This window comes from Hesperophylax consimilis, chromosome 4, assembly GCF_061612785.1.
Source record: "Hesperophylax consimilis isolate HC1 chromosome 4, BYU_Hcon_1.0, whole genome shotgun sequence".
NCBI classification, from domain to species: Eukaryota; Metazoa; Arthropoda; class Insecta; order Trichoptera; family Limnephilidae; genus Hesperophylax; species Hesperophylax consimilis.
The window spans coordinates 40,360,646-40,383,919 of record NC_142839.1 but is presented as its reverse complement, the minus strand read 5'-3'; the positions used below and the strand labels follow the sequence as shown (position 1 = coordinate 40,383,919).

Sequence of the window (23,274 nt, the reverse complement as noted above, 5' to 3'; positions counted from 1 at the left end):
CAAGTGGGCAGCCATGGTTTGAAGCCTACAGGTGCCTAGAGCAATGAGACCTAAATATGGGTAGACATGGTTCCATTGGCTTGTTACCAGAAATAAACAGGATATAAAGGTCCTTATTAAATGATTAACCTTTTTTTAGGCTGACCTGTCCTGCCGCAACACCAAGCAGTCCGTGGGTGCCATCTTCACGAGGACCAACTTCGTGACGCTGAAGTACGTCACGGATGGCTGGGGCACGGAGTCCAACGGATTCAAGTTAGTCATTACGGCAGTCAAGGATCCAAGTAAGAACGTCACCCCTTTCACTGTTTCTTATCTGTCTTTTCCCAGGGAAAACAGCAATAAAATTCTTTATTGTTTTGAATTCATCTTTCATCAGTGTGCCATTTCTCCATTTTGTATCTCACTCGGTTTCTTTCTCAGAATATTAGAGTTCGTATAGATTTACCTTTGATAGTCTGGAAGCTATAAAAATAGCGGGAAATTGGAGTATATATGCAGATGAGGATAATCTTGAGTGATAAGTGCAATCTTATAGATTTGGATTGAGGACAAGGCTGTAATAAAGCCAATTTTAGGTACATCAAAATAACTTTATATTGTTCTTTATTTATGTGGCTATGACTATAAAATTGTTAAATGTCTTATTTTTATTTTTAAATGAGAGAACATGTCCTTATTGCAGAAAATAGATTAGATTCCAATAATGTTCATTTTCGATACGAATAATTATTTATTTTAAAAGTGTTTAAGATAAATAAAAAAATTGGCTAGGAAGTTTTAATACGAAAATATAAGTAATACTAAGTATACGCGCAAAGAGAGTTATTCCTCATCACCAATATCTTGTGTCATCACCAATATCTTGTTATAATATCCTCAAAATACAATGTCTTTAGGTACTTATAAAAACTTTACTTGTCTACGATAATATAATGTAGTAATAAACTCTCTTCCGTTTTGTCAGCCTAACCAAGCACGTTGTTTCATTTAGAACCTAATTAATGTCATATTAATAACATCTTGCAATTCTTCTAAATAATCCACGCGACTATTTGCTTTCTCTTCGTACCATGTTTATTACACATTATAAAGATCAAAAGTGTGAAGATAAAAGAGCTTTTTAAGTTTCAAAATCCCTTTAATCATTGACCCTATAATATCTGAGAAAAAAAAAATTATCGACTGCGATGACATCTTCAAGAAGCGCGGTTAACCTTAAATTTACGAAAAACAATTTATTTTTTGGAATAACTTTAATGAGTAAAACCTCAAATTGTAATATTTAATTATTGAAGACAAAAAAATGAAGACATTGTTGGTAGTTCTTATTCGAAGTATGATACAGTTAAAAGTGACCGAAGGGGATAGGGTCCCATTAGCTCAGTGGTTTAGCGGTGCCCCGGCAAGGCAAGGGTCCTGGGTTCAAGTCCTAGATGTGACCGTATCCTTTTCTGATTTTTCTGTTTCAGATTTTCGTTTAGAAATCGCTAATATTGTCTTTAATAATGAAGAACTATTTTTTACATGATACTAAAACTCAGATAGGGAAATAATAGCGCGTGTTGCTTTTAAGTCCAACAGATGGAGCTTTTTTAAAAAAGGGCATATAGCACACGCATATTCAAAATTTCAAAGCAATCGGTAAAGAATTTTCGGAGTTTTAAGATTTTGAACAAACGAACATTTAATTTTGTTTATTTATATAATAATGATAATAATAATAAAATATTATTGTATCACTAGCAGTTGAAAACCCGCTCAGCGGGTTTTTTTCTGCTAGGCCCTGCAGGCGGCTCTTCGTTGGGCTTCGCCCATTTTAAGTGATATTAACAACAGTTACATTTAATAGATAGATATTAGGACATTCACAGAGAGAGGGTGAGTATATATATTGTTAAAACACGGAACAGGAAAAAGTTAATTAATAATAACCTGCTAAATTTACGCATAATAAGAATGACAGTTGTTTGAATAAATGAAATTTTACGTATTTGTGATGGATTATTTCAAATTAAACACTATTATTGACTACATGTCTACAACTGATATTAACTGTTATCTTAGGTACCTAATATAATTAGCTCATAGGAGACTTGCAGTGCTTAAATATGTGTTACAACCGTCAATGTCTATAAGTTGAATCAATATCGTTTAGTTTGTCACAATTAAAGATAGTTATAACAAAGTTGACTTAAATAATAGATTTTTACATATTGATTAATTGTACCCGTGTTTATGAATAAAAGGAGGGGAATTGTGCGATGAGATTAGCAGTCGGTTTAATTAAAAGGTGTTAATTTTACTCCAACTGGTGGTAATTCTTTACCTACAACTGTTACTGTATCTAATAAAGTTTAAAGTTAGATTATATATACAACATCATCAGGAGAGTAAAAATCTATATATAAAGGTAGAATATTACAATATAGCGCCCCTGAGGTGATATCTCACAATAGCGGCGCTATGCAAATTGTCCAATAAATGAATAAATATAATGTTTACATTTTATTGTGTATACACCGAAGTCAAAAATTAAATATAGATTGCAATTTGGAAAGAAGAAGTGGAAGAAGGGGGGAGGGGAAAGAGTAGGCTGGGTTTATAATAATTAGGAATTACAATATCGTTAGACGGGAAAGACCAGTTGAGTGGGAAAATATTTAAAAGAGAGTTTATAAAAAAATTCTTGTTAATTAAATCTGCTTTTATATTAACATGTTTCCTCATTTCTAAAATTTCAAAATTATTTAAAGTGAAGTATTTTAAGACCTGAAAAAAACAAATAGCATATAACCATAAAACAATATATTCATAAGACAAATAGCATTTAATAACGGTTATTCTAATAAATTGATAGTTGAAATACTAAATAAAAAAAATAAACATATTCTCTTCAAACGGTCTTTCTAAAGATAGAAATAAACAATGGCGTAGAATTCTTTTTGTGGATAACGATACTTCTAAAATTATATATAAAAACAATCCTGGTACTATTCAACTGGCGTTTTACACTAATAACAATGAAGAAATATATTCTTAATAATAAAGATAGCAAAATTCAAACAAAAAAATCAGGAGTTTAAAAACTCAATTGGGATGATTGTAATTTCTTTTACAAAGGTAGAACCAATAGAAACTTTGAAGTCAGAACTAAAGAATATCGCAGGGCTCTAAATGGAAATAGTGAATCTGAGTTTGCAAATCATCTTTTGAATAATGATCACACTTTCGATAAAAAATTCAGGTCTTAAAATACTTCACTCAGGATATAAAGCACTGCAAATAAATAATTTTGAATTTTTAGAAATTAGAAAACATCAATATAAAATCAGTTATAATTAATAAACACAAAAATATAAATAATAATGAAAAATGCCATTACAAAGTGATAAGCTTCCAGAAGAAATCTTCTTAGTAAACGCTTGTTGATCGTAAGTAGTCAAATATTGTGAGCTGCATATTTAAATATTCGCGCCATCATTTGGTTCATTTTTAAACCGCCAGAGGTGCGCTCTGTCGACCATCTATAGCCGCGTATCGGCCATTGAAGGAACGCGTGATTTTTTTATAAACGTCAAACATAATCACGTAACTGTGGATAATTTCATTGGAATGTAATTAATCCAATGGATTATGAACTTTCTAAAACATATTTTCTTCGATATTATCCAAAAATTATATGAGCAGAAACGATGCTTTTGAAGAAATCTCGTATTATTATGAGGCGATCCTATTTTAGAATGAAATCGTGTCTTAATTTTCAAGTTAGCGAAATTTAACCGAAACAGACAATTTAAATTTGACCAATCAGAGGGCCTACATCGTCCAGACGCAAGAGTATTAATACTATCAGATTTGCTGATGGCTTACGACAGGAATAGAAACCTTTTACCTCATGTTTTTATATAATTTGCTAATATACCCTCCTCAGAACCTACTTTTTTTAGTAAGATGGGTAAAGAAAACTAAAAAAATACACCACTACCCAAACTCCCCAAAGTGGACCTATTCAACCCAATCTTTATCAGTTTTAGATAAAAAAATATCTTATTTAAACAAAGCATAAAAATATCAAATTTAATTACCGTCTTTGTTGGTTTTTAATTCTATAATTATATTAATTATTTTATAACCTGGAAGAATAATTATGGTAATTTATCACTCTCCATGCATATAATTCTAAGAGCAGTTAGTTTGTCTTGCGCGGTGGTAATATGTTCATTTGTAAACCCCTTCAACTCGACGAAGGATCGTCCTCTAAAAACACTCTTAAATTAATCGTCAGATGCACTATTGTCACAGCATTTAAGTTCTATCATAAACATTTTCAATTTATCATCAGGTGCCACTATTGTAAATAAATTGTAAGTTCTATCATAAACATTTTCAATTTAGGAAAATAGATTTTTTAAACCATGCTATCAACGTATCAACTCAAGTCTTTAAAATATCTATGTATCCTGACATTTTACTTTTGAATATCAGATTATAGAATATTAGTTCAATTTTTAAAAGTTCAAATTTACCGCCAGTTAAAGCCCCGTCGTAATTATGGGTTCATTTCGCCGGTTTTGGTTAGTCGTTCGTTTGACAAACGACCGAAACAGGGTTAAAATTAAAATGGTTTGAATTTTTCCTTCCTCAGCCATTGAATAAGAATACTCAAGATTGGCCTTTTCCGCACCGAAAAATACCGCATTTGAAAGAGCGAAGTAGACGTTCATGCAGTGTCTTATTTATATTTTATCGAAAACATTTTATTCAATTTACGATTGATGTCACAAGAAACTACTCTTTTTGCTTTACTTACAGAGTATATCGAAACTTTCAGTCACGAATCTTCTTTTTCTTCGAATGGGAGAAAAAGTTGGTGGACATCAAAGTTGGATGCTGTGTTTATCTAGTCAGTCGACGGCATCGAGAGTGACTTGGTTCAGCATAGACCAACCTCCTAGAAACTAATGTTGTGCGATAGCCGCGTAGACCATCAACACATGGGTGAGGTTATAATTAGAATAATCTCGGCAGGTGTGTGCCGATGTGAATTAACGCTTAGATTGCACACCAAAAAGAAAGATACTCGCAATGTAAACTTACGGTTTTCGGTGAGCGCTCGGTGGTGGAGGAATTCACATGCACCCGGAGAGGATTGCACACATCGGTCCGGTACACGGTAAAAGTCGTTAACTGTCATTCGATCCTGGTTTCGTTAAGGCGCAGGCGTGGGCAGCTCAGTCAACTCAAAGCCACACTCCTTATTGGTTGGAGCGGAAAAAGCGTCAAAACAATACATCGTCACGAAACAAATGTACCATGGTATAATTCGTCTAAGATGTAATTTGTTTTTTTCTACATTAGCTCCACACAGGAGTATTAGGGGATGCTGTTTGGAGGGTTTTTAAAAAGCAATGAAGGCGTGGAAGATCTGGGAACGAAAAGGGTATGGAGGTGGATAGGAATTTGAAGGACTGTCCAGAATCCTGTCCAGGAGTGACGGACGATTGAATTCATCCCTCTCCCTGCGGTGCAAGGCGACGGGTCAAGAGTCCGGCTGGAGAAGTTAAAAGTTCTCCCTCAACCAGTCTCTCATGATTCGGCTCGCCACGCAGTAAGTGTGCAGGAGAGATTTTCTGCTGGAAAGATAAACAGATCTCCCTCCACCAGTCTCTCCAAATCTGGCATCCCAAATTAAAAACAGTTTGCATATGTCCACATTCACGCTATTCAAAATCCCTTGGGTCCCATTTGTGATGTCCACATTTTTTTTTATTTTTTTTTTTTTTTTATTGAAACATATAAACAAGATTTACAATTTTATAACAATATAAACACAAATATTTCAATCACTCTCCTAATAAAGCAGCTGCTTGTGTTTAGGAGAGGACAACAAAAATATTTTAACATTTGTTTAAATTAAACAAAAAATATTAGTAATAAAACAAAAAATAACAATAAAAGTAATAAAAATATAGGTTAGTTAATAAATGATTCAAAGAATTTAAAAGGCAAAAACATATTTCTAAACAATAAGTAAAGTTATGAGGTGGTACAAGAGTATTTTAATCTGTGAGGTCCACAACTTCCGAGGAAGAAAAAACTCCGGTAGTTGTGGTGCATGGTGCACTAACAAGGTAAATGTTGTGGGTACAATTTTTTTTTAGAATTCCAGAATTTCAAACGTTCCGTATAAGATTTTAACCCATTATATAGATACCCACCGCCGCATATTAAAAAGGGACATCCAAAAATAAAGAAGACAAAATAGACCAATCTAGTAAATTCTATATCGCAATCCTCAACCCTTCCCCAACTTTTATTGCATCTTGACATGTAATCTGAATAATACGACCAATGAAGGGGAATTCCAGTAATGGCCCGAAATTGAGAGCCATTTTTATGAAATATGTTTAAATAATGATGATTTTTATTAAATCCCATAAAGTCTCAATTTTATAAAACGCCAATAAAAGGATTTGAAATGAGACCTAAAATCACTTCCATATTCGTGTTTCATAGATTATTTTATGAAGACACTCGTTTTACAAATAAGACACAATTCATAAATATTTAATGCCAAATGGTAAAAGATGATAACAACACAAATTTTCTTTATGACAATTGACTAGCCATTTTTTAGATCCATCAAGCAATCCTATGTGAACATCAGAATAGTTGAAGTGAAACTTCTTTACTCGCGTTATGCATTTTCGAGGACCGGAGTAAAACCGACTCATGAACGTCACGAAAAACCGTGATCATTTCGCTATAGGAGCCTAGCTAATATTATATACCTAGTTTAGGTCACTCTCCAAACTCAGCTTCGCGGTCTAGACGCAGAGCGTCCGATTGTCGTCGTGAAGAACCGAGGTTCGATCCCCGCTTTAATTATTTTTTTTTTTCTTTTTGTGATTTTTTTAATACGAGGAAAAGTGATAAAATGCTCTCGTGCTGCGACTATGTCAGGCATACATGTAAGAAAATATCTACATTTTTTTAAATAATTTTTTTAAAAATTACATAAATTTGTTAATTTTAACCGATAGTCTCCCGAAATGTCTAAATCCATTTAGTGAGACTCTAGACCGGCAGGTGTTCACTCGAGTAATTGGCTAGAATTAACGGTCGGTACCTATATGATATTTTTGTCGAAATATAGCTTAAAAATCGAGCCGGTAGAGTCGCTCGGTATTTTGATTAATTATTTTTATTTTGAATCATTAAAATTACTAATCAAGGCCGATAACGCGACTAATTATTCTCGCAGACGTGCGTGACAAGTTTTTTTAGTAAAAAACACACCAATTATTAATTAATATACGGACAAATATACGGAAATATTTTTAAAAACGACAGATATGACTTCACACTGCCGATATATCTTTTATTCGACCCTATATTAAGCGTTAACGAGACGTTATGTGATATTATTCATTTGCCGTGTTTGAAAACGAAAATGTACACGTTAAAAGTCAATTGAGGAGTACACGTTATACGCGGTTCTCGTCGCGCGAGATACCTCTCCTCGTGGTCTAGAGGCAGAGCGTTCGACACTCGTTATGCAGGACCCGGGTTCGAATCCCATATTTTTATAACTTTTAATTTTTTTTATCACATGCTACTTATAAATATGTCAATATTAGGAATCTAGTTGAACGTTCATTTGTTAACAACACGCCTATAAATAAATTTATGCTTTTTAAAACTATAATGTACAGCATTCTGAATAATAATAATATGAAATGAAAAAAGAGAGAGAAGAATACTAAAATTTTCACTTCCGTCGTGCGTAGGCTTGCCACACACTGTATTTTTTACTTTTTCTCCCAATTTTAATTCAATTTATCCATCAAACAGGTCTACGAAGGCTTACCAATTTGTTATCACCAACTGAATTGAATTATTTTTGAAAATAATTATTGATTTTTTTGTCACAAAATATCTATTCAACTCGCACGGAAACAAAGTTCCTAATGTTGTAGCTTTAGTTTCCCCTCATCCAGGGGTGGCACCTTATTGCCACCAATATTCATTTCTGTATTTTTGAATACTATATACCTACCTATATTATACACATGTATGAAAAGTTCTTCAAAAATAGCCGGCTGTATATGCTCATATATTTAATTCAGCAATTTCCAATATACGGGCTTGATGGCTAGGGGCAAGCGAATACGAGTCATAGCGGGCGACGGGCGAATTTCGATTGAACATAAAATATCATTCTGATCACGATACTAGCTTTCCCAGGAGCGTGGATTTGCTAGTCAAACTTTACATATTTTCGGATAATCCAACATCCATACAGGAATGGTTTTTCCCCAGATTGGATCAGCTTGTGATTTTAAAAATTGAATTTTTAAAAATTGCTTGCAAAAAACTGCATTCCAACGTCAGTGATTTCCCCGAAGAGTCTAAGCCTACTTTTGACAGTACCTACCTACGAATAATTGCAACAGGAAAATATTTTATTAGTTGTTGTTTTTGTTTCCACTGTTATTATTCATTTTACCTTTTCCCATTTGCGATTTATATTTTTTTTTAAAAAGAAATACAAACATTCCCGGGTTACAAATAACCGGAAATATATAAAAAAAATATCCTACTACCACCACGGTAAGCGGAAAATGTTGCTTGTGTTGTAATGGAGGACTTAAAATGCTGAACAATAATGTATACACATTTGTCACTGTAACTCGTACATACTTATCAACAGTTTTACCATATTTTTTCATTAGCTTACCAAGTATTAAACACTCACTTTGATGCTAAATGTACATAATTTTAATAACTTCTTATATATTTTCTTTTACTTCTTTACTTTTTACTATGTCTTATATTCTACAATTCTTTTTAAATTGTATTAAATTTCAATCTTTTGATATATTCTTTCAAATTTTTTTAATGTATTTCACATACACACTAACTCGCACAAATAAAATATCTTAAAATTATTTTTTTCTGTATTATTTTAATATACTGTATATATAATCAACCACCACAACACGGGCATGTGCCTAGTTTGGTGGTATTGGCACAACACTGAATAAAGAATAATTTAAAAAAAAAATTGTGGATACTAGTCGATATTTGTTTGAATATTTCGAAACATGCTGTATGAAAGAAATAAATCTTGTGTGAGTACTGTGTTCAACATTTACTGCGATACCTATTAATCAGAACTATCAACATTTACTGCGATACCTATTAATCAGAACTATATTTTACTGCGATACCTATTAATCAGAACTATCAACATTTACTGCGATACTAAATAATCAGAACTATCTTTTACTGCGATACCTATTAATCAGAACTATCAACATTTACTGCGATACCTATTAATCAGAACTATCAACATTTACTGCGATGCCTATTAATCAGAACTATCTTTTACTGCGATACCTATTAATCAGAACTATCAACATTTACTGCGATACCTATTAATCAGAACTATCTTTTACTGCGATACCTATTAATCAGAACTATCAACATTTACTGAGATACCTATTAATCAGAACTATCTTTTACTGCGATACCTATTAATCAGAACTATCAACATTTACTGCGATACCTATTAATCAGAACTATCAACATTTGCTGCGATACCTATTAATCAGAACTATCTTTTGAAGATTTTAGATTATTACATTTAATACAGTTGTTTCCCGCCCGAAGATTTTATGCGTTGTTAGACAAAATGCAAGGTCGACTAGAGTAAATGTCTCGGCACGCAACTGCCAAATTACGAAGTCACTGCGACTGATAAATTTCGCTGTTTAATGTAATGTAATCACTCTGTTTATTTATATGCTTGCAGTAAAATAACATACATATTAGCAGTAACGACAAGTATCAACAACAGTCACCGTCATTTGCAAACTGTCATTGCTCTATTATGGCACGGCACTGAATGGATCACTTGACACCTGACAATCCGTCAGGAGTCGAGGCCTGTACTCTAGTTTAGAAATGAGGTGGTATTTGACACATCTTTTTAATACGAAAACGCGCTCGGTTCTATGGTTTATTTCGTCCATACACGCATATTTATTAATGTCATACATGAACAAAGTTTGAATTAATAATTTATTGTAAACATAAGAATGTTTTTTACTCGCCACATTTCATCTTAATTTTGTGAGACGATAATAAATCTATACGTATTGTAACTTCATTGCATACACCCGTCTAATTTTGTAACGATTGATTACTCTACGCCTTGAACTCATACTATAAATTGAGATATTTGATCAAACCAATGTATTAATTCACCTTATTACAATATTTACGCACGAGTATAAGTAGTATTGAAACTTGAACAAACAAACCGCACCTTTTGGGTAGGTATCGGCCATAGGTAATAGGGTCGATGTTTCCCTGGCTCGATACGTGGAGTTATAATGGCAAGACTTCCCGGAAACCAATTCTATTTGAGGGAAATTCTATCTAGGTCAAAGGTTAACATCAATTTTTAATATTTTACCTGTCAATAGCGATGGACTATTTAGGTTTTGATGTGATAATGAGTTGTTTCGAGACACAGATTTAATAATGAAATTTTATGTAGGTCATTTTAACCAACTAACGGGAAACCATTCATCCCCGCTCTTCAAAAAATACCTACTTGAATTTCAATAATATATTCTACTTAAGTATTTTAAGTAGGTCTCGACTGTATAAATTATTTGAATGTATTGACAATAAAACCCTTTATGGACACCACCATTTAATCAAAATAATCAATGTTTCAACACCAATGGATTCTTCACAAAAATACAACGTAGGTACAATATTATTTAAAAAAATATATATTTTTAGATTATTTTTATTAAATAGTGGTGCACATAAATTGTTTTCATTAATTTAAATTAAATTAAAGTGACGCCACAAAGTGAATTTCCAATTATTCACGTTTTTTCTTTTAGATATTCTGTTTAGATTTAATCTACAATAGAATCTATTTTTCATATCGATGGCTTGAAGTCAATCTATTTATCTTCTATTTTGGTGAAAATGTATGAACAGGACTCTAATTTTTTTGATTAAAATACTTTCTGAAATTTATTTTTTGTGTTTTTAAGAAATTCAAATTGACAACTTATTTTCTTCTCCTTCTCTCTGGAGGTTCAGCTATGAACATAAGCATCCATCAATTGATTCTAGGTATGACACCCTGGTCCACTCTCATCCACCAGAAGACTGCGGTTCTCTTAATTTTGTTCAACTCAGATTTATCTCAAAATGATAATTGTGGAAGTATAATGTTTTGGCTTGAATTCCTCTACATTATGGATTTTTATATGATATATTGAAAAAAAAAAAAATTAATTATTAAATAATATATTATTTATAAAATTCATTTTTATTTTTTTACAAGATATGAATATAAAAACAGCCGTAGAATGTTTACTTAGTCCTCTTTATTGGAATATTCCATGCTGGGGCTATCTAGGTGTTGATAGCGGGTTTTCAGCAACTAACTTATAACTTGCGTTCAACTTCATGCCTTAGGGTATTTTCAGTAACTTGTGTGAAGATATTTTTTAAAATACTACGCAACTATTTTTCTCAAAATTCCGTAAGCCAAGATTTGATGGTCTCAATACAGTTATTATTTAAATATGTTTGCTACCGGGTGGGGGGTTGCTATGTTCTTCTTTGTAAAAGGAAGTGTCATATTTAGATATATTTTGTTTGTCTTTTGACGTTGCTCTTGTTTTAAATTATGTGACGACATATGTAAATACATTATTTCTCGTTCATCTTTTTTCTCTCTTTGCTTTAAGTAAAACTGTTCCTGAATTGATCTTATTCAGAATTTATTTTCCTAATAGACGGAATTCGACAATATCAGTATGTAAATATTAATATTAGCATTTGTATGAACACTTTTTTTACCGTCCTCATAAAACATTCCTATTTACTGATACTTTGTTAGAAAATCTTTCAATTCATTCGTTATAGTCCTGCAGTCCCATTTTTAACAGTAAAACTAATAATTTGACTAGAATTTTAATAAACTAACAGTATTTCATATCAGTAAGTTTTCTCAGTGCATCCTTTTGTATAAATCGTCAACGTAAATTTTCCCTTAGTGGGTGTTTAGGTATTGCATACAAGAATATGATTTAAAAGATGAAACGAAAAATACTTAAAAAGTGTATATTATAATGTTCCATATATCCACATACTTCAATTTCAATCTACTACTAATCCGGAACACTAATCCATTTTATAACCAAGTTTAAAAAGCCTTTAAAATATCCTCTTTAGGAAGTCCAAAGCCTGCGTCCGCTGTTAAATCCTTTATTGGGTCAGTAAATTCCGGCATATATGCCACCGACATCAAATCAGTGAGTTTGCAATAAAAACTGTTACATGAATCTGTCAGCCTTTAAAGCGGCATCTTTCGGATTACCCAAACTTGGTTTTAAGGCTTTATTTCATATTTTGCTACATGGATGACATGCTTTATGTTGCTCTGTGTTGGTTCTACTAAATATCTACGTTTGAAAAAATGACAAATATTGCTGTTGTTCATCAATATTTTAACAGCATCCCCAAGTTGAGTTGTAAGGTTGAAAGAGGAAGAAGGAAGTTAATATGTAGATGCTTATATGGATATTTAAATCTGTTCAGTAAATACATACATCTAATACCATTTGAAGCAAACGTTTTGATGCTGAATCCTCCACCTCAAACTTTGTTTTACATCGTGCTTTTTTTAATGTAACATCTCACAAGCGCACCCCTGTCTGTAGAGTGTAAGCGCAAGGGAACAATGTGGCCACCCATTTGGGCAGCGTTCTGAGGCGGATTAAAGAAGGGATTTATAAATGAATGTGTTGCGGGTTTTGAAGATTCCCGGATTATATTAACGAGGAAAAAAAAGTAGCTTTTTCCACTTACTAGCCATCTTACGTTGAAACGAGTCGAAGAAGCGGCCCGTTCTTATGAAATCAACATCAACTGTGAATGGGTGTTCACTGTCGTTGCCGCTCGTATACATCGAGTTTCGAGATGCTGCAAGCTCTTTAGAACAGGCTTCATTAAAATATCTATACAGTCTGTGCATTAGAAATGGCATTAAGTCTGTTAAAAATGGATTGGAATTCAAACAGACCGCCCTCCTTTGCATAGAATCAAGTATTGTCTGCAGGCTACTGCATATTTTTAATAATGTTGTCGTAATGCTACATCTACATTCCGTAAGCATTCCTTCTGAGGCACTGGGTTGCGAGTCTCAAGAAAAATCTCAACAAATGCTAACTTCATAGTTCAAGCGTCATTTCGCAGTACTGGATCTATTAACGAAGAATGGCAGCGTTTGCATGAAAGTTACGATCGTTGAACATGAAACACGAGAGAACGTTATTATTTTTAATGCTTGCTCTTACCCATGAAAAATCATGAGACAGTCTGAATTCTTGACTAATCGGTTGATAAAATCAAGTCAAGAATTAAAAAAATTATAACCTCAATAGTTATTTTTAAAATGTCAGTCTTAAATGTAATATGTTGCGAATCCTTTATTGTGCAATATGGCACTTACTGCGGAGTGCCTACTTGTATACAAAAGAAAATAACTTAAAAGCAAGAGAACAGATATAGTCTTGTTAATAAGTTTGTCCTCTTATAGTACACTCGTTTAGGTGTATCGGTTCTGGGTGGTCCAGTTTAGGTGTGCAAATGAATGAATAATTACTCCAATGTTATTTCTTCCATTGATCTGAAGTCCGTGCGATATCGAAAATTTATAATGTATGCCTTTCTACACCACTTTGATACGGCATTTTCCGTAGCGAAATTTGCAGCGTGCGGAAAGCGGAACAAAAGCGTCAATCACGGCGCGACATTTTATCGCTGAATTTACGAGCTTTTGGATTCGTTGCTGTTTACAAGCACTGCAATGAAATTCCACGGCTGGGTGTCTTTGGCAATGGAGTGCTCTAGCGCTTTTCTCGACCATCTATCTGATTTAATCCAGCAAATATCCAAAGACATAAGATTGATTGAGGTCTAAAAGAATTTGTAGCGTTGGTCACTTGTGAAACTGTTTATTGGAGGGCCATCCAGCAGAAAAAGTTAAAACGCAATTAAACGCAATCACGGAATAAAACTGTAGATTTGTATAAAAAAACCAAGCCACGCAGCCCGCCCTCCCACCCTCGCCACAGGTAGTCTTCTACATACTTACTCGTATTTACGACTACTCGTTTCTATGTCATTTTGAAGACCTATAAATGAAAAAAAATAATATTATTAAGTTCTCTATTGTTTTTTTTATTTATTGGTGGAGCTCAACCGCTCAAAATTCTCTTCTTGGTACCTACGTATCTAGATGATGTCAATTATAATGGCGTCTTTTTGGAAAGCTTCTCTTATATTTCTTTGGTAAAGAGTTTTTTATAGTTATTGTCTTAACTGGTATATATCCCCCTTTCCGTTCAAGACCAGGATGCATAGCTTTTACAAGTAGCCCCAAGGCATCTTCATCTCGCGCTATTTTGGTGGCCTCGGTACCTACGTTGGAAGCCCTCTTTTCTTAAACAACCCCCGCGTTTGATTTCCCCTGCCTTTGTTGCGAACAACAGGATATCTTCCTGCTAGAAATTTTGCATGGATGTCGTTCTTTTTGTTATTATTTTCAAAGGAATATAATATTTGTGTGTTTTTTTTATTTTTATATTTCTTTTTCAAATATTCACAAACCCCGTAGTGAGCTTGCGCAGCATTCAATGCACGTGTTTGTGTTTCTTTCTGCACCAAGCACATTGGCGTCTCAAAACCGATAATATCCTCATGTATAATAATGTTGAAACACGAAGACAACTATGAGGATATCTATCCATTGTTATCTGTTCAGTTTAAGAAATACAAAAAATTGTAACACACATTCTAATTAGTGTTATAGGTATTAGATTATATTAATATATAAATTTAATAAAAACGGAAATTGTAAAATGTATTCCGCGCACGGTAAACCCCAGTGGGGAAAATATTATGAAGTAAAATGATGTCAATACAAATCATAGTAAATAAATTAAAAAAATATACTTTTCTCAAATTTAAAAATAACTTTTTGGCACCATTTTAATTAAATATGTTTCGAAAGGACACAAAGTATGCATGTGAAATGAAAAATTAGAATTACATAATACAAACGTAGAGGAAATAACAAGAAGTTGCGGAAAAAGTAATAAATTAATAAAATTCTTCTAAACAAATTATAATATTTTTTTTATTTGGCAGCATTATTAATACATTTTTTCGTGAAAATATTTTTCAAAGCACAATTTAATGCAATATTATATTTTTTTCCTTACGTATACCGGTGCTTGTGCAGTGTACTCGTTAGTACAAATATTTAAAAAAAACTGTAAATAAAATCTTAAGGAAGAGAAAATATACAGAAAAAATTTGAATAACAATAAAAAAAATTAAATTACGAATGTTTAAAAAATAATTAGTGTTTTGTAGATATTATTTAGATTTAGACAAAAAAATTAGAAATTCAGAAATAAGGGCAAAGATGTTTGTTTTGGAAATGTGGTTGAAACGAAGTGATATTATCATTAATATTTATGTTCAATATACGCATTGTTTACTTTACTAACGTGATTAGTGTCATTGTTTGAGGCATATATGAATTGACCGACATTATTAAATTCACATCGTTATGACGCATTAATATATCCGCATTAATACCGAAGGGATATAACAACGTAGAAACGGGATAGAAATACGTATTACCGAGTAGCAGTTTTGCCTTCAGACTGACTGACTGGTCATGGAAGATACTGCGGCAATAGGGGTAGCGAGTAGCGACTAGGGGTAGTGAATACCGTAAGTAGATCATCGAGGATCATGGAATTGCTTTGTAGAAATGTCTGATTAAAAGCTCTCACTATTGTTTGGTCACGAACCAGGCCATCCGAATATAATATTCTTATTTCACCTAGTTTATTGTATTTGTCCGTAGTAGCAGCACTATGGTAAAGATTACACTTTGTTATTGTGTTCACATTTTGTGAGTTCATTTCAATTATTATTATATTCAAACATAATTAGGTTGTGTATTTTCCCTCCCGAGGGGTAGGCGGAAGTGCCAAGCGATCATTCCTGCCTTTGCAACCGGAAACCCCTCTTCTTCTTCTTCTAATTCTGCCACTCTATTATTTGCGCCCCATGTTGGCAACGTACGATATAAGGACGTTAAAAAATGTTAATTTAATATGCTAACCTTTGAAAGAACACTTTTAGTTTTACAGTTAGTAGTAATGTAGCCTAGTTTCCCAGATTTAACACTCTCCTCAATTTTTTGATAGTGAACATTCTAAAAACCATAAATTAATAAAATCTTACAGGTTAAAGTTGGTTGGAAATATTTGCGTTGAGCTAAAAATACAAAAAAAAAATCCTAAATTGCCGATTTTAATGTTTTTACTACCTCAGAATACTATTTCTTTTGCTGTCGGTGAAATTAACCTAAATTTGTTTTGAGCTACTTAATATTTGAAGTATATTATAAGTCAATCAATTCACATTTACTTTAAATTATCATTTATATTTAGAATTTTTAAATGCATCCATTTGATTTTCACTTTTGTTTTCTTTAATGAATGTGTCAAAGAGGAATCCTGAAAGTGGAAATGACATCCGATCGAGCTGAAACTCTTCAGTTAGACTCGTTGTCAATGACAATGTCAAGAACGTTTATGCACGCATCCATATCCACATGTCTCCAGAAATTACATGATATCAATATACGAAATAAATGTCGGTCGTACCAAGTGGGATTTGGCTCAATTGTTATTGCTGTTGACTGCAGTCCTTGGGAAGGGAGGTTCAATCCTCAATCAAATCAAAAATGAAATATAAATGCAATTATGTAAAAAAAGTTTTGTTTTATTACAAGTTGATTTATTTAAATATCGCGGTATGTCAAATGGTACTGATGTCCCGTGGTCGCCGATACATTTCCTCCAACATAATAATATCGTACGAGGAAATGTAATCAGAATCAGACAGATCGGTTCCTTAAAGATTGTCGGTAACCTGGTTGTCAGGTCGCATGTCAGATTCGGACAAAATTCTCTATTTAAAAATGCTGATAGAAGTAACCTACGTTTCCATGAAGATATCTAAAGTGTGACTATGACGCCTCAAGATTCTTATGGTATTTTTCATTTAAAATTATTTTTAACAAATTTGAGATTTAGAGACTGGCTGATATATGATTTATAGTGATTAATTTTTGAGGTACTATGCCATGTTGCGCTACCTCCTTCTTTAGCCAACTTTTCTGACAGCAATACGGTGTCCATCATCAACACACCTGCCCTGACGATGGACAATTTAATGCTAATTACATAAGTATATTTTAAGATCACCTTAGCGTAGTCAAATTTAAATATTAACACATTTTAAACAAAATTCCGACTGATCATGGAGATAAGGTAATTAGTTCACACAGCCCCGCCAATACCAATCTTACGTAGTCTATATCAATGCTTAATGTAATTAAATTCGTGCGATCGATTCTAACAGGCGCCCCCTTCCTTAACCCTTATTCTACAATAGTTGGGGTGCATACCCCCTCCATTCCCCCTCACCCACTCCACAAACTCCATCCCCTCCCCATCCCACCCATCCGCGGGCAGGGGTGCCAGTGTCATTAATCTTTCCCAAAAACACGCCGCGCTCAGCTTTCTAAAACAAACGCCACTTTTTATTTCATCACTGGAAATATTCAGGGTCACAACGAAAATATACGCTATTTAAAATTCATTAATTGCCTAAAGCTAAACTTTTTTTTGGGTGGGGGGGGGGGTGATTCTACATTATTTTAGAAGTAAAAAAAATAAATAACTTTTCGAAATACCATTGTTTTAAGTTAGTTTTTTGGCAAAACAAACCTCATATTTCACCATGTGGTCGTTGCTGTTGCGCGTTTGTGGTCTTCTCTGAGCACTCGAGGAAATTTTCTTGCGCAAGGTACTTAAAAAAAATAGGAGACCTTACCATTGGGATTATCTTCGGATATTTTTGTGGTATCTTTCGTGGCTCTTGCATCTAAGTCATACCTACATCTGGAATAAGTATCGAGAAACTTTAGAATCGTGTATAACATAATTTAAATAGTACTTTTATAACACAGCATAATCACTTCTTTATACATTTATATACACTTATATTTTCGGTGTCTGGATTTTTACACCAGTACGTTTACAAATTTCGTAGGTAGTTATTTATTATTTTTCACAGCGAATTTTGTGCATGTTTACAAATTCAATTATATCGTGTCTCTGGGGTTTCTCGCAAACTCTCTTATTAAATAAAACTCTGGCTTCAACAAAACTCTTGTAATTTTAATGTGTTAGATTGAAAATGGGTTCAGATATGTTAATTGGCAGGCTGTTAGAATAATATGGTCCCCGACCTTTATTCAGTCGCCTTATTTATTATCTACAAGTTCTCTAAATTACTCGACAGCTAACGCCATATATGGATAACTTAATAGACTAATGATGCCATCTATAGGTGAGTTCGTGCACTAGTATAAAGGATATTAGTTTAACACTTAAAATGAGTCTATGTAAGTTAAAAATTATTTTCAATTGTATTTTTGCTGATAAATTCAAAATAGATTCCTGAGCCTCCGCAGGTTCCGGTTGAGTTTAGTCCCTGAGCATTTCCCCTGTTTTTGTGAGAGACCTACATTATGTATAGGTTCCCAGCGAAGTTTGAACCCACCCCTTTATTTCGGCAAATTAATATGTCACCTTCCCGAGTGGTTGTGAAGCCTGGGGGCATTAATCGAGCGTCACTTTGCATATCATTATTTTAATGTATACCTATCTCAGACATAACCAGACTTGTTTTACTCAAACAATTCCAATTCCATTGAATAGTAATTACTAGCTAGTCATAATTAGAGTTCGAATAATGTTTGCTTCCGACTATAATGATATTTTTATTTTCCATGATTTTTGCGCCTAGATTTTGTTGATCCGCAACCGGTGTTACAAATATGATGCGTATATTGTAGAGGCTTGGCGTTACTGAATAATGTTCCAGAAAAGTTATTATATGCCCATACGGAGTTTACAAAAAATGCAGAAGAATATTAGCTATTATTTAAGACTTCAAAGTAAGCCTTTAGATATGGTTTGAAAGGAAGATTTGTAAATTCGAATGTTAGAGGGAGCGCGAAAATTGTGAAAATATTTAATAAAACACGACTCGTTTGAAACAGAGCAAAAGTCGCTCGCCAAATGCTTTAGTTGCATTTAAAGAAACACTGTGAATATTTTCATGCCTATAACATATTAAATAACAGAACAAAACGTGTTTTTAATACTTTTCGGAGTTTACTTTGAGATTTTTTCTATCGTGGAAATTTCAAATAATTGATGTTTTGACATAACAAATGTAAAGATATTATCTTCATAAATAACATACATTGTTTTTAGAACTTAATAACTTGAAGAGAATATATTTTATATTCTAATATTTTTTTAATAAATTATTATTGAAAATCTCTTAAAATTATTGGTAATCTGGTTAAAAATGGGATTGCAGGCCTTAACGAATTTGAATGGAAACAAATTTGACACTGACTTAGTACCTTTTGGTTCTAGGCTATTTAAATGCAAATGAAAATGACCATTCAAATCATCGTCTTCATAAAACATGCTATGGGAGAAAAATAAAAATATACTAATAAATTAACACACCTATATATGTATATCATTAATAAAAGAGACCCAATGCCTGAGTGCATTGATGTATTATATTAGATTAGACGTGAAGCAAAAAAATAGGTTCTGTTTTTTGACCTCCAATTGACCACCAACTCTCCAACGCTCTAAGTAAAACACCGCTTATCGCTTTATAATAGTGGTACAAGTTTCGACGAGATATTATTATGCAGTAGTCTCTCTAATTGTAGCTCTACGCCTGTGTGTAATCAATTTTAAAAGTTTATTTATGTTACCAAACTATTCTGTTCAGTCAAATTTTATTCCGCTTTCAAAATTTAATTAATTGGTACATTTTACCCAAAGTGAAACGTGTGGGGTATAAAATATGTGACATAATAAAGGCGAAATGACTTTAATTAATTAATGCAATTATTTTATGTCCGCTAGGAAATTCTGCTAAAAATAATCATAATATCAAGTGAATACTTTTTAATATTAACTTCACACTGGACCCCAAGGAAAATAATAATTACCCTTAGGGCGATGCTATGTAGAGATATTTACCTTTGCAATACATGTAAATAATTACAATTGTGTATTACAAACTACATTTTATATTTGAATGATCTAACTATAGGAATTTCCAATAAGAGGTGTTATTTTGAATAGCCCGCTATTTCGGTAGATGTTACTTTTAAAGCTGTCATTTTTTAACATTTGATAAGTAGAAACTACGCCATTAATAAAAATGGAACGATACACGCTTCAACAATGCATTGAAATTATTAAAATTCACTTAAATGAATCAAATGCAAATCATCTTGAGTGATGAGGCCCATTTCCACCTCGGTGACTTCGTCAACAAGCAAAATTGTTGCATTTGGGGTTCGGAAAATCCAAGAGTTATTGTTGAAAAGGCTCTTTATCCTCAACGTGTGACTTTTAGGTGCGGTTTGTGGTCCGGCGGAGTCATTCGACTTATTTTTTTGACAATGAGGCTGGAGCAACAGTTACGGTGAATGGATTGCGCTATCGAGAGATGATGAATGATTTTTTTATGGCCGGAATTGGATGGTATTGATCTGGACAACGTTTACTTTCAACAAGACGGCGCTACGTGCCACATAAGCAACGAAACCATTGATCTTTTACGATTGAATATCAAAATAACAGCTCGTATTGAAAAACCCTGTACATTGATCAATTACCTGTCTTGTTTTGAAAAATAATTTCTTTGGGTGCATGGTGAACAAGTAGGCATTTAAATGTAACACATAAGCATCTGAAAGTACATAGTAAACAAGTAACAATTTAAATGTACACAGTGAACACGTACACAGGTATATAAATTTACAAAGGAAACTAGGGGGTATCTAAATGTGAATGGTGAACAAGTAGGCATCTAAATGTGCATAGTGAACAAGTAGGCATCTAAATGTGCATAGTGAACAAGTAGGCATCTAAATGTGCATAGTGAACAAGTAGGCATCTAAATGTGCATAGTGAACAAGTAGGCATCTAAATGTGCATAGTGAACAAGTAGGCATCTAAATGTGCATAGTGAACAAGTAGGCATATAAATGTGCATGGTGAACAAGTAGGCATCTAAATGTGCATAGTGAACAAGTAGGCATCTAAATGTACATAGGAAAGACGTAAGCATCTAAATGTAAGTAAACAAGTATGTATCTGAATGTAGGTAGGAAACAATTAGGCATCTAAATGTGTAAAATGAACAAGTAGGTATCTATAGGAAACAAGTAAACATCTAAATGTACATAGTGAACAAGAAGGTATCTGAATGTACTAAGGAAACAAGTAAGCATTTAAACTTACATAACGAGCAAGGAAGCATTTATATGTGCGTAGTGAACAAGTACAAAGATATCTAAATTTACATAGGAAACAAGTAGGTATCTAAATGTACATAGTGAACAAGTAGACATCTGAATTAAAAGACAGTGAAATCAGTCCAATCATTCTTCTAAAGCTATTTCTCGTAAGTTTATTTGGGAGGTAAATATACTGTGTAAGGATTACGTTCGTTAAGGGTTAATTAGATGGTTAGGTTACGTTGAAAACAAACATTATTTAAATAAACATATTAAATAAATAAACATTATTTACCCCATGTTTCTATCGTTTTTATCTGGTAGGTCGGGCCACCGGGGAATATGTTACTACCAGAGATGTACTTTATTTCAAATAAATCCATTTCAAATGGAAATGCAAAATGCAAAATGGGTATTTTCCATTTTGCATTTTAAATGCTTTTCTAAAAACCATTTTGCATTTTGCATTTAAAATTCATTTTCCATTTTAAATGCTTTTTTGCAACATTCTTCCTACTATATCCACTCATCTTTTTTTCATAAGCCCCAAATATCAGTCGGTCCTCAACCTCGCTATGAGAGATAATTTACATTTGTCAAGTTGCTCCCTGGTAGAAGCCCTGGCAATTGAGTGATACCATTACAAAAAATACTGATTCAAATACTGAACATGGGGCCATGACGCTGTAATATCAAATGTTAGATAGCAGTTTCTATGTTTTTACGTTGGCAACATTTGTCCCGCGCAAATTTTTTGTGGTTCATAATCCATAGTCGTGGCATTTTTTGATTTACCATCATGTAATATGTTTGTTCTACATTGATGTCCATTATTAAATGACAAAACTGTTTAAAAATTTTATAATTATTTTAATTGTTTAACCTGAGAAACCATTTTGCATTTTCAATGCATTTTGAAAATAGGTATTTTGCATTTTGCATTTGAAATGCTTTTCTAAAAAGCATTTTTCATTTTGCATTTTCAAATGGAAAAGTTTTGACCCATTTCCATTTTGCATTTCAAATGGTTTTGGGTACCCATTCTGCACATCTCTGGTTACTACACAATGGTGGGTACTTCTCCACTACATGTGATAACACGGATGACAGTTTGCCGGACAAAAACGAACACAGTTCAGCGATGCGTTGATACAGCTTGACAGAATGATAAAAACGAACAGTTACATGCAACCAACATTAGAAACAAAAATGTAGGGAAATTAAAAATGCCTTTATCGTTTTGCAGTTGTCGGTTTGTTCCCATTTTTTTTAAATTGCAATGATTGTACGTTTTTGTGTGATACCATTTGACAGTCCAAAATACATGAAGCCATTGGGCCCAGTCAGGCCCAGTTTGCATATGGCTAATCTAAATTTAAAATAGTTTGGTCCCTGTAAGAGAGTTGGGAAGCGTAAGTGAAGGAAGAAATTTATGTTCATTTAATTTTATGTAAATCAAATTTAATGATTAGTTCTGCAAGTATTTTAGTTTTTATTATTGTGACAGCTGTTTCATCGTTCCAGGCCATTTTCAAACTGTGGTTAGGCCACGTTGAGACGACTTATGTATATGATTCTTTTTCATTTTATTTGATTAAAAATCAAATTAGGTACTCTAAAATGATTTATTACCGGTTAAACTGATTTATTGAGAAAGTATTTGTGACAATATATTTTCTATTTTGTAGGGTATTTTAAAGTCTGAAAATTAAATGGAGTTCTACGAATTAAAC

At 33.0% G+C, this 23,274-nt stretch overlaps 1 protein-coding gene across 1 annotated transcript in view; it reads left to right on the top strand.

Annotated features, from left to right (window-relative positions):
* Positions 1 to 23,274, top strand: part of loaf (low-density lipoprotein receptor domain containing lost and found) — a 227,141-nt gene that overhangs the window by 177,014 nt on the left and 26,853 nt on the right. Inside the window, exon 3 of the mRNA XM_089630968.1 lies at positions 140 to 284. Within this exon, the coding sequence (XP_089487094.1) occupies positions 140 to 284 (145 nt within the window). The remainder of the gene's footprint in view (positions 1 to 139; positions 285 to 23,274) is intronic.